The sequence below is a fragment of the Cryptomeria japonica genome, chromosome 9, assembly GCF_030272615.1.
Source record: "Cryptomeria japonica chromosome 9, Sugi_1.0, whole genome shotgun sequence".
Lineage (NCBI taxonomy): Eukaryota > Viridiplantae > Streptophyta > Pinopsida > Cupressales > Cupressaceae > Cryptomeria > Cryptomeria japonica.
In genome coordinates, this window is record NC_081413.1 from 112,043,185 (window position 1) to 112,055,647 (window position 12,463).

Here is a 12,463-nt window from a genome sequence, read left to right on the forward strand (position 1 = left end):
AATACAGAAATCAAAATCCTCAACAAAATACTTCAGTCCTATAGATTCACCTCGAGGAGAGAAAAACTCTGTTTCTTTCCTAATTATATTTAACAACCTGTGTTATATTTCTTTTCATGAACATGAGCACAGGTTGAGTGTGAATGCATGGTGATGAAAAATAGACGAGCATGCTGAATCTGGGAGGCTTCAAATTTTAGTCAACTTTTTTAGAAACCCACTCAATTTAACTGAAATTAAAGATTTTTACTCAGGCATTTTCAGATCTTGCTTTTCTGTATACAATGTCATGTATTTATTATTTAGAGAAAGTCTCAAATTTGATTGACAGGACGAAGCACTACTACATTGGACAAAAACTCAGTAGCCAGCAACTACACAAGCTACAAAAAATGAAATGGCAAAAGATTTGCCTGTATTCTCTGTATCTATTTAATGTTTTCATCAAGAACAATCTCAAAAAATTCTGAGTCAGCCTCAGAATATAGGTGTTTGTGCTGCATATCTGAATTGGAATCCTCAATACTTTCTCGCCACTGTGCATCAATTCTACCCATTGAGAAAAGATCACCACTGTCGTCATAAACAGATCTTGAAGCAAATTTTACAGAATTATTTTGCAGTTGTTTCCTCAAGCAAGGATTGGCCATCCTTTGGCCATTGGCAGGCAAGTAATCAAACTGTCTTTGACCAAAATTGACTAACACAGTCACATCATAATTGGCCGCAATTGTTGGATACATAGGATGAAGGAACTCAACTGAATTGCATGTCAGAGAATAAACCTGTTCACCATTCAATGTAAAGAAAACTCTCCTGTTTGCAGGATCAAAACCACACCCGATGACACTGTTTAAATACCCCCAAGTCCGCTTTGTAGAAGCGGGTTTATGCTGTTCTTGTTTATCATCTAGATGAACCATCCCTGTATCAACACCCACATTTGATTTCAATTTGTAATCCAAATATCTAATACTTAGAATTTCAGTTCATTCTTTAACAAAATTAATACCCCTGCCTAATAGACAGAAAGTATCTAAACAATAAATTTTCAATTATCATGCCAAAGAAATGAACCTAAGAAAAGTCTGAAGTGTTGGGAACAATCTACATTTTGAATCACACTGCGGACGAGTAGCTTAGTGGTAAGAAGAGTTCATGAGTAGGTACCAGATTCGAGTCTTATCCATTCCATGTAAATTTAACATAAAGGATCTAACTTATGTCATCGCAAATAGAAATTTAACATGAAGGGCCTAACTTATGTCATAATAATTTGCAACAATCAAATATGAGTGAAAAGTATCATACTCATTTTATATTAGATTATTAAATGAAAATAAGTCGCTTGGAAATGATATTATCTGAAGTAATATATTGCAACTACCAAATATGAATGAAAAGTACCATATTGGCTTTATATCAACTAATTACATAAATATGAATGTCTTGGGAATTATCTGATCTCAATCCAGAACTTAAACTACCCAATTTATGTGACTAACATGTCTTGTAACTTTTGCCATACATATACAACGATAAGATCACATGTAGAATATTGAGTTGGATTCTAGGGTATGTAGTATGTCTTACTTCATAGATTCACATAAAACCAATTTTATCTTTGTTTCTTTCTTTTCAGTCTCTCCTTTCTTAAAACAACGGCTTGAACTTTTGCATTATTGTATGATATCGTTGCATATAGCCTATAGGAATGCTATCCATCCTGCAACTGATCTTATGAAATGTCACAAGCACAAACCCTTCAAATGTGTGGTTGATACCCCCTTACCAGATTTATTTTGTTGCTAAGCCACAGTATTATCAATTGTTATTTCTTTTACTCTCAAGGTACCCTTCTGATACCTTCAGAAATGTGCATTTCTACGAGTAACAATATCTTCAACAAAAGATCATTCTATTGCTAGACAGGGTAGATACTAAGTCCATTTACAGCCAGAGCTTAGACTTGCGTCACATATATCATGTGGAGGGAACTATTTTGTCATAGAGGAAGTTGAGGGTGAGGAAGTTGGGATGAAAGAACGTGTCTTTACATTTTAAACAAGGAAACTCATGAAATATAGCACATGTTAATTTTGGTAGATTTTGAACTAGCCTTAATATTCAAATAAACCATCAGCCCAAATACTCTTCCCATTAGCTTGTAATTTTACTTTAAAACACTTCTTTAGCACAAAACACATTTGGCTGTCCTATTGTTGACTTACCTATGAATCTATTGTCTAATCCTATACAGTCGGTAACCATTTTGAAACAGGCAAACAGATTACAGTTACAGTTCAAATTTCTTAATGATTTAACAATGACCCAGGCCAGGGTTTCGACATAGGAACTTAATTCAAGTGGTATAGGGTTTGAATTTTGAACCCTGAATCTCACCAGTTGAAAATCAATTACTATTAGCCAGAAGTTCAAATACTTTAAGCTTAAAGTAAAGCTAGATACAAATGAGATGCATATAGAAGAACTGAGAATCAATTTCACTGCAAAACAGACATATAAAACAGGGCAACTTACCATTTAGGAAGACAAATCCAGTTGAATGAAAGCCAACAGACCCTCGCTCGCTACCTGGTAGCCGGTAAAGAGCAGTCCCACCAATTGCAAACCCCAGAGATATAACCTTAGGATTGCCCGCAGGATCCAGGCTACTGAATTGACAATGAGTGTCCTTAGAACTGCTCCCGGAACCCATTTTTGCCACACCAACCGCCTTATTATTGGCCTCCAAATCAACATTGAGATTTGAGGGTGTCATTTCAGAGATCACAGACTGCAAATGGTCCCCTGATCTGAATGGCTGCGATATGAGTTTCGTATTGTCAGCCTCTCCAAAACTCTTCGACAAACATATGCTTTTATCCTCGACACCATTCTCTGCCAATAATGTAATTTCAAAATAAGCTTCCTGAGGAAATGAGAGGTCTCCCAATGAGGGACCTGGTAGAGGCAATGCAGCCTTCACAGATTGAACCGGCTGCAACAAATTCATGTTCTTCTTTGTGGCTGACCCTGGGTTGAACCTAATCTTCTGCAAGTACTCAGCCCCTGACTCCATTTCCCAGCTGATCTCAGCTTCAATCCCTCCTCTATGGGAAAAACGGTTGTAGAGACCCCACAAGTTACCAGGAGAAGAAGGAGCGCGTGTCTTCGTAAACCCAAAACTGGCCCACCCATTATCAACCACCTCTGCAATCAGCGATGGGTGGTCTTTCCAAGTGAAGGCCTTAACAAGATAGTGATTACTGTAACTGTAATTGTCCCTCCATACATTTGCAACTCGCTTACTGTGTCTCACATTAGGGTTCAGGGAAGGCTTAGTTGTGGGCCTTGTGGCTACGTTAGGAATTTGTTTCTTGTGAGAACTCCTATAATATACCATGTACAGGATGCAGGCAATGGCTACAGCAGCTGGCATGGCTACTGCCAATCCTATCTTCCATGGCTGCATTGGATTAAGCTATGCTATTCATTCCTATGTTTGTTGGGTGGTTTTAGGTACAGAAATAAAGGATTCTATGGCAGCCAAGAGGGTTAATTGCTAAAAGGGATCCAGGAAGACCTGTTAGGCCGAATAAGTACTAGTTGGTTACGGGAGCCTAATCTACCCATCAATCCAATAGCAGGTTGGTTACAGAGCCCAAATTTAGAAATCAACCCAATAGCAGGTTGGTTACAGAGTCCAATTTAGAAATCAACCCAATAGCAGGTTGGTTACAGAGCCCAATATTAGAAATCAACCCAATAAACAATCTTACACAATCATAAAAGGAAAGGGTTTCTCATATCATGAAACTAAATGTATGGCATACCTAAAAACAGTGCAGGCAAATTACATATAAAGGCAACATACATAGATTTGAGAAACAAGGGCCAATATCTCCTTTCTGGGTATGTTTGATTCTTTATCTGAAACAATTGAGCCCCATTCCAGAGATATGATATGATTCCCCACTACTGAACATCTGGTTATTCGTCTGGCTCAGGGCACGCCTCCTGCAATCAATCAACAGCATTTTGTAAAATGAATTGAATGTTTATGATAACCGACCAACCAAATTGACAATAGGAATATACCCCGGCTATAATAAAAAAACAATAATTCGGCTTTCGATTCCAAAAAAGATAATTTACCAGAATAATTTAGAACGAGTCTCGGTCATGCAGTTGACATTCAATTGTTTATTTGATTCCCGAGTGATTGCATTCTCATGGCGACAAAAGCCAGAATTACAACGAGATCAAAGATTTGGGTAATATTTATTTTCCTTGCATGTTTTTAATGAAAAAAGTGCACTGTTGTGGAATCTGTCGGTATGCTTACACATGTCTTTTTCCTGTTGTATTACATGGGTTGTAATTATGGTATCAGTTGTTTGTTAACCGAACTCATGATGGCAGAGACATGGCATGCAAAGGGCTTTAATTGACTCAATTGCCGGCTGTAATTATTCTCATTTGTGAAAGTTTCAGTCAAACCTTCTAGATGGCAAAATAAATTAATCAAGATTCAAAGTTTCTTGAACATCAGGAAACAGTTGAGCTGTTGATCTATCCATTAACAAGCTTATTTTTAATGTCAGCCAAATTATTTTAATAATAAAAAATTGTATGCCAGACTTGATCAAGCCCCTACAAAATAGAGAAGAGGGGAACACTTTTCACGTGTCGTTTTCCACTGAGTGGTTTTACATGTTTTTCAATTCAAGTTTTAAATATATAAAATTTGATTTATGTTATCCATATGGGGATTGGAATAAATAAGATTTCATGGGTTATTTTATAAAAAGTGATAGGTGTTATATATACAATGGGGCACTTGTCTTTGTTGTGAAAGTACATTTCTAATAAGTAGATTCATTATACACACTTTAATGTCAATTATGAATATACGTTTGTAATGGTGAAAATTGGAGATCTTTTATTTTTAGTTTTTACTATAGATTTATTTTTGACTTGTTTCTTAATATAATGATTAATTGAAAAATGATATATCTATGTGGGAATTGATATATAGTCTTTTTTGAATCAAATTGTTTCTTAGTTTGAGACATAATCCTTGATTTATCTATCCGCTCAAATTTGCAATTGCAAAAAAGACTTCCACATTTCAAAATATAAATGCAAACTAGGCCTAAACATTTCCCTACTTGAAGTTATTATGAATCAACTCAAACATATAAATATTGGAATTGTTCTCTAGGGTGTTATTAGAAGGAAAAAATCCTAATTCATTTGAAATACTTAGTAAACATTTTAGCGCATATCTAGTACCTAGCAAGAAAGCTCTATTACATATTGTATTATCATTAGAGCATTAACATCTACATTTATCCTGGGTATATTGCATGACTACTTGTCTTAAATAATTGTACAAAATTGTTACTAGAGGTGAGTTTTGGTGTTCTTTTCTATGTTAACCCCTAAATCTAAGGTTCTTAATGAACCTTTTTTCAAATCAAGGATTGAAAAGGCCAACAAACTGTTAGGTCTCGGAGACAACTGAGGGGGGTGGGGGGGGTGAATCAGTTGTCAAATAAATTCAAACCAAAAACAACTTAACCAACTTACTGCTTAATACTGGTAAACCAGTTTAACATGTCGGTAGACAGTTTTAATAGTTAATTGTTATACCGGTAAGGATTAGTGTATGAAACATAAAGACAAAGTCATCCACAACACATAACACCAATATTTGTACGTGGAAACCCTATAAGGGGAAAAACCACGGTGGGAAACCTTACCCACAATTAGATGATACTATTGCACATAGTAAGTGTACATAAATGGGGTTTGCACATGCAGAAAGGCCAAGCGCCTAGAGCTCACTGCTCAATCACAAAATGGGAGTCACACTGACTACAGTTGGATGGTTAAATCCAATAAGAATGTACTGCACAAAATAGCATCTTCATATGCTAGGTTCAGTACCAGTGTAGTTCTGATTGTCTTCACAAAAACCCTTCTTCAATCTTCAAATGATGTATGCATGTATAGCTCTGCTTATTCTCACATATACCTTCACACAATCCTTTTTCGCATCCCACATTTGATCTTACAAATAAGATCTTACATTTATACCATAACCTAAGACCAATTTTAGTAGGTCGGCTCTACAAGATATTACAATAAAAACATTTTACAAACAATACAATATCTGATGCAATAACCGATTCAAAATGTCGGCTTAATGCATTTACAATAATAATTAATCATCTCCATAGCGTGTCATGCTGATCTGGAAAAGATAAACCTGCCGGTGTAACCCTGGACCTATTTGCCGGTAACAACAAATATGCAAATATGAATATACCAAAAAATAATTCTCCAAGACAAGATGTCCAAACGATGTCTTCGACATTACCAGGTGTTTTCCATATCATTCCAAGTGTCAATGATCATTATATCTTGTTGGTGTACCAAATACTGGTGACTATGCATGAGTCACTTGCTTGCCGGTGAATGTTGTTGATTCTCCAAAGTGCCAGAGTTGATAAGTGTTTAGTAGGTGTTGACATCAATGACAAAACCATACCAAAATACCAACAATCTCCCCCTTTGGCGTTGATGGCAACACAAGATGGAAAAACCATCAAAGTGCCAAAACAAAAATGCCAAATACCCAAAACCAACAATCTCAAAAAAGAGATCATAACCAAAAATCAAAATACAGATACAGAGAGTAATAATCTCTCCCAAACAACAATCTCTCCCCCTGGGAGCAACATGTGTTTTCCTTGTGTTTTTCAAAGTTTTTCCATACCAATCTCTCCCCCTTTGACATCAAATGCCAAAGTTACAACAAAACCAAGTTCATATACAATCAATTTAGTATACCAACTACTCCCCCTGAGAAGTAGCTTCCCATCAAAGCCAGAATAAAAGATTTCTCTATTAATTCTACCGGTTGATGACAATCATCAACTTCCTAAGTCTCTACCGGTGGGGGTATGACCCCAAGCTGATCTCTGAGATATTAAGAAGTCTCCTTAGGCAGAGGTTTAGTAAAGATATCTGCAATCTGCTCTTTAGTATTCACATAAACCAATTTTATTTCCTTTGCTTCAACATTTTTCTTAGAAAGTTCAGTTTGATAGAAACATGTTTGGTTTTAGAATGTAATACCAGATTCTTAGATATATCAATTGTTGCAGTGTTATCACAATAGATAGTAATAGGTTCCTTGCATTTTACCTTTATGTCTTTCAATATTTGCTTAAGCCATAATACGTGTGTACAATTAGTTGTTGTTGCAACATATTCTGATTCTGCTGTTGATAAAGATGTACAACTCTGTTTCTTACTCAACCAAGAAACTAATCTCTTTCCAAGAAAGAATGCTCCGCCGGTGGTGCTTTTTCTATCATCCACATCTCCTGCCCAATTTGCATCTGTGTATGCATATAGATCAAAATTTTCATCTCTAGGATACCATAATCCAAGATTTGCAGTGCCTTGTAAGTACCGAAAAATCCTTTTTACTGTTGATTCATGATTTTCCCTAGGATTACTTTGAAATCTAGAAACAATACATACTGCATTCATAATATCAGGTCTGGTTTGTGTCAAATATAGTAAACCTCCTATCATAGATTTGTATCTAGTTGGATTAACAAGTGTAGATTCATCCCTTTGAGATAATTTGTCATTTGTAGTCATAGGTGTGCTTACCGGTTTAGAGTTCTCCATTCCAAATTTCTTTAGTAACTCTTTCAGATACTTGGATTGACTCAAAAATATACCTTTATCAGTCTGTGAAATCTGCAATCCTAAAAAGAATTTTATTTCTCCAATCATAGACACTTCAAATTCTTGTTGCATTTTAATAGAAAATTCTTTACATAATCCATCTTCTCCTCCAAAGATTATATCATCAACAAATACTTCTATAATCAAGATGTCATCATTAGTTACCTTATAATATAAATTGTTGTTTGCATTTCCTTTAGTAAAACCAATCTTTAAAAGATACTTAAAGATTGTGAACAAATGGTTGTGACTCTTGAGGCAGCTACCTCCAAGAAGGGACATTATCATTAGATGTTTCTATTTGTTCTTTCAAAAAAAAAAATGTTTGTGAGAGTGTAAGAAGTACGTTGAGAGGTTGGTGCAATTGAGTGATTAATATGGATTGTGTGAGAGAATACTCAATGAAATATCCAAAAGTATAAGGAAAAAGAAGTAGTAGAAAAATAAAGAATAATTTTGAATTATTCCAGAATAAAGTATGTGTGAATGCATGAAAAAGGTATGAGCATATGTATGGAGAAAGAGTGCATAAAAGTGAAGACAGATTTGGAGAACATTAGGCTAGATCTATAAAGACCATTGTAAAGACTGTATGATGTGTGAAGAAACCATCAGCAAAATTTATAAGGAACATAATAATATTTGTGATTAGGTTTTGAAGAAAAGATATTGTAGTTATAGAAAAGAATATGTGCAAATTGGAGAACAGAATGTAAGATAGTTTTTGTGATAGACTTGTGTGTTTTCGGGGTTAAAATTAATCATAAAATAATTCGACATAAAAGAGTGAATCACAAACTCTAAATCTAATTCAATTAACTCCTAAATAACATTGAAATAATATCAAATCAATTGAATACGAAAGCAAACATACAACTCTCTCAATTGATCTGAAAAGGCTTCCATTGCTCTTCTCCAATTTGTGTGGTAGGTGGTTCTCAGGTGTTGCACTGAGATTTCCTGCATAAGATAGACACAAATATTTTGAAGACTGTGATTATCATTGAATTGAGAAAATGATCTGGTATTATTAGATTCTTAGGTGAGATGGGGTGAGAAATTGAACTGAAGTGTTGATTGATAGTTCACTGACTTTGATTGATTAGTTAAGTGAATTGATTGATCTGTTAACAAGATAGATTAATGTGTTAACTCATTTGATTGATTACAGGTTTGAATAGATTAGGGAGATGACTAAATAGATTAGGGAGACTAGATTGAATGAGGAGAAGATTGAATTGATTGATTAGTCAGAAAAGGTGATTTGGAGTGAAAAGGGGAGATTGGAGAGTTAACTGAGTTAACTGATTTGATGAACCAATCAAGATTTTCAACATGTGTTGTAGGAGATTAAATTGAAATTCATTTTCATTTTTATTTGACTTTGAATTTGGATTTTCAAATGCTGAAATGCACATGAGATTTATTGAAATTCATTGAAATGCAGATTTGGTGAAATGTGAATTTGAGAAAATGAAATTAGATGGAATTAGTTGAAATTAGAATTTGGGGAAATGGAGGAATAAGTTAATTAATTAAATAATTTAAATATCATTTAAATCATTAAAAATAGAATTATTTAAATAATAAAGATTATTTAATTAAGAAAATTAATTATAATTAATATTTGAAGAAAGGGTTAAATGATGAATTGATTAGTAAATAGAAATCGAATAATCAAAAGTGTAGAAAATGATGATTTGAATTAATAAGAAGAATTAATTAGCTTAATTAAAGAATTATTCAATTAATTAGGACGAATAGTTAGTGTGCGATCAATGAGAGATTTTTAGGTGTCTACATTCTCCCCTCTTTGAGACAATGTCGAAACAACGTTGTTTAAAAAAAAATGAATTTTTTTTGCCCCAATATGCCCCGGTGACGCTTATAGTGTACATATGCCCCATTGGAAAAAGTGGTCGAAAAATTATGAAATTTAGACCATTTTTTCGATACCATGCTAGTGAGCAATCATTTCAAGTTTCGTGCAATTTTGAATCCATTTGATCTATCTCCAAGTGTGTTGAAGTTCAGGGGGACCATGGCTGTCAGAGTGGTAAAACCCCTAATTTTGAGCTATAAATAGTGATTTTGACATTTCATTTGCTCATTTGCATTCTTTTGAGTTCTTGGAGTTCATTGTGATTTTTGAATTCTCCTGATACTTTTTGAGCATCATGGTCACCTTCCGAGTGCAACAACACTTATCTGATCGAGTCTGATCATACCAAAGACCACTCGGGACTAGAGGCATGGTATATATTCCAAAAAAAATCTCGTTTTTGCCTGTTTGTGCTAGATTTTCAAAATTTTGTTCAGAGCAAAATTTTTAAGTAATTCACATTTGTATGTCAACTAATGCGCATTTGTCTTTACTGATTCTGTAGTACCCCTGCCCTAATCTTCTTCTAACCTTGGTTTAATCTTGATTAGTTTATCTTAATATAATGTTATAGTCAGATGTTTGAATTAATGCATAGCTATTGATGTGGTTTTCTCACTAGTTGTATGCAAGCTATTAGTGTACCTATTTCGTGGTATCAATATTGAGCTAACGTTTTCATTAAGTTATTATATATGTATGCATGTATGATCTTTGGTTGCAGGAAATTTCAGGTACAGCGCCGCATGAGTGCGAAGTTCGTCTTCACCTGGATTGCAGGTTTGAGTGTACCTTTTTAATCCTTAGAGTTGGATTAGGTGGTCGTAAGACCCTAGTCGACCTTAGTCGTGCTCAAGTGAGCATCGCCAGTCGTCGTCGGTGACCCCTTCTTGTTTGGGTTTGCGAGTCGTCTGTTTGGTTGACCTTCTCGTTTTGCGTGCTTGGTGTGTATGGTTAAATTGATTAATTAGTCCTTAGTAAATTATCTTGATTAAGTATGCATTTGTGCATTGAAGATTAATGGATTAAATTGATTGAGAATTCGTTATGCGATTTTCGTTGTTAATGAATTGCTCGTTTTAAATTGGGAGTAGATTTGAATTAATGTCTGTTTTCGAATATTTAATGCATTTTGTTTATGATGTTGAAAAGGAAGTTTTATATTTTATCGCCATAGAGTTAATTGTATTTCGTTGGATTATTAATTTGAAAGGTTAAATTGAACTGATTGAAGAAATCGATTTGGATTGGAAAAGCAAGTCATTTTTCTAAAATAGTTAGAAAGGATTAATTTTGTGAATTATTTGTAAATAAAAGTTTTTATTCCAAAAATAGAAAATTTTGGGTCAACTCTTCCATATAACCCAAATTTGGGGAAATTTGGAGGATGGTCATTTTGGAGGAGATTTTGGTTGGAAAGATTTTTGGGGGTTTTGGAGAAGAGGCAGTTGGTTGAATCTGGCAGGTGGGTTCTCCCTCAGCTATACCAGGATTGCGAATGAAGGTAGGAATTCCGAATTGTCTTCTTGTTGCCACAAGAATTTACTGTTTTGATTTAAAGAAATGAATTTGTGATTGGAAAATCAACTTGATTGTTCAATATGAGTTTGGCTGGAGTTTTTAATGGAGATGTGTATTTCCTCATTGCTGTTAGAGTGTTTGAAACCCCTTTGTTTTTGGAAGGGATGGGAAATCCATCAAGAAAAATTTGATATCAAACCAGTTCGTTTAAAACGAACTCATAGTAAATTTGAAATTTACATTCGTGATGAAATTTGGGTATGGCGTTTTTAGCCAAGTTCGAACTGTGTTTTTAGGGGAAAAGAAAATTTTAAATGCTTTGTTATCCCTGGGCGTTTGTGCTTATTTACGAACTATGTGTTCTAATTAAAATTTAAACGTATTTGTTTATACCCCTGTGCATTTTTATCTTTTAGTCGGACTGTGTGTTCGAATTAAGTTTCAAAACGTATTTTTTTCATTTTATTGCGGCCTGGGCGTTGCCTTTGTTTCGGCCTGGGCGAGTTTTGTTTTTAAACGTAACCCTTGGTTGGGGTCCCCGCTCGTTTCCCCCCACGCACGTCCCCCGCACTCATTGCACGCAGACCCTTTTGGGGCCGCGGCTCATGGCGGTGGCCGCAGGGGCCACGGTGGCCGCAGGGTGTCGTGGCACCTGCGGGCACCACCGTGGCGCCGCCCACGAAGTGCCTCCCAGGCGCGGCGGCTAGGGCACGGCCCGCCCCCGCCTGTGTGTGTTTAACACTTGTTTTTTCTTTGTTTAAAAAAAAAAAAAAGATCATAGTTTATGTTTAATGCATTTTTTTTTGTTGTTATAAACGTAGTTTTTTTAAAATCGTTTTTTTTAATGTAATTTTTTTTTGTATTTAAAAAAAGAGAGCATGTAATATTTATTATTATCTTAAGGAAAGTTATTTTCATGATTAAGTATAATCAGAATTGTAATTACGATTAAGGTATTATTGCTTAAAAACAAAATAGAGAGTAATACGTTATTTGGAAATCGTTGTAATACGATGAAATTACTATTGATGATGTTAAATGCTATTGTAGAACATATCATTTGAGTGATTGAGAAGTAGTGAAATATTTATTGTTGGGCATTTGAATTGAAACGATATGCTTTTGAAATGATTATCTCCATTTAGATTCTTTTTCTACATTTTATTTCCGTAATCCGTATTATGTAACTGGAATTGAAATTATGAATCTGTAGAGATTGAGTTCGAACCAGTATGTTAATGACGTTTTTATTGGAGTTTAAATATCTCATTTTGGTTGATTAATGGT

General features: G+C 34.8%; 1 protein-coding gene across 1 annotated transcript; it reads right to left on the reverse strand.

The window, feature by feature from the left end:
* Window positions 1-218: 218 nt before the first annotated feature.
* LOC131062789 (uncharacterized) lies at window positions 219-4,451 on the reverse strand. The gene is made up of 3 exons (XM_057996520.2): window positions 4,159-4,451; window positions 2,542-4,020; window positions 219-925 (listed from the first exon to the last, which is right to left on the reverse strand). Exons 2-3 carry the CDS (start codon window positions 3,473-3,475, stop codon window positions 429-431), a joined length of 1,431 nt encoding a protein of 476 aa, XP_057852503.2. The 5' UTR covers window positions 3,476-4,020; window positions 4,159-4,451; the 3' UTR covers window positions 219-428.
* Window positions 4,452-12,463: the final 8,012 nt, after the last annotated feature.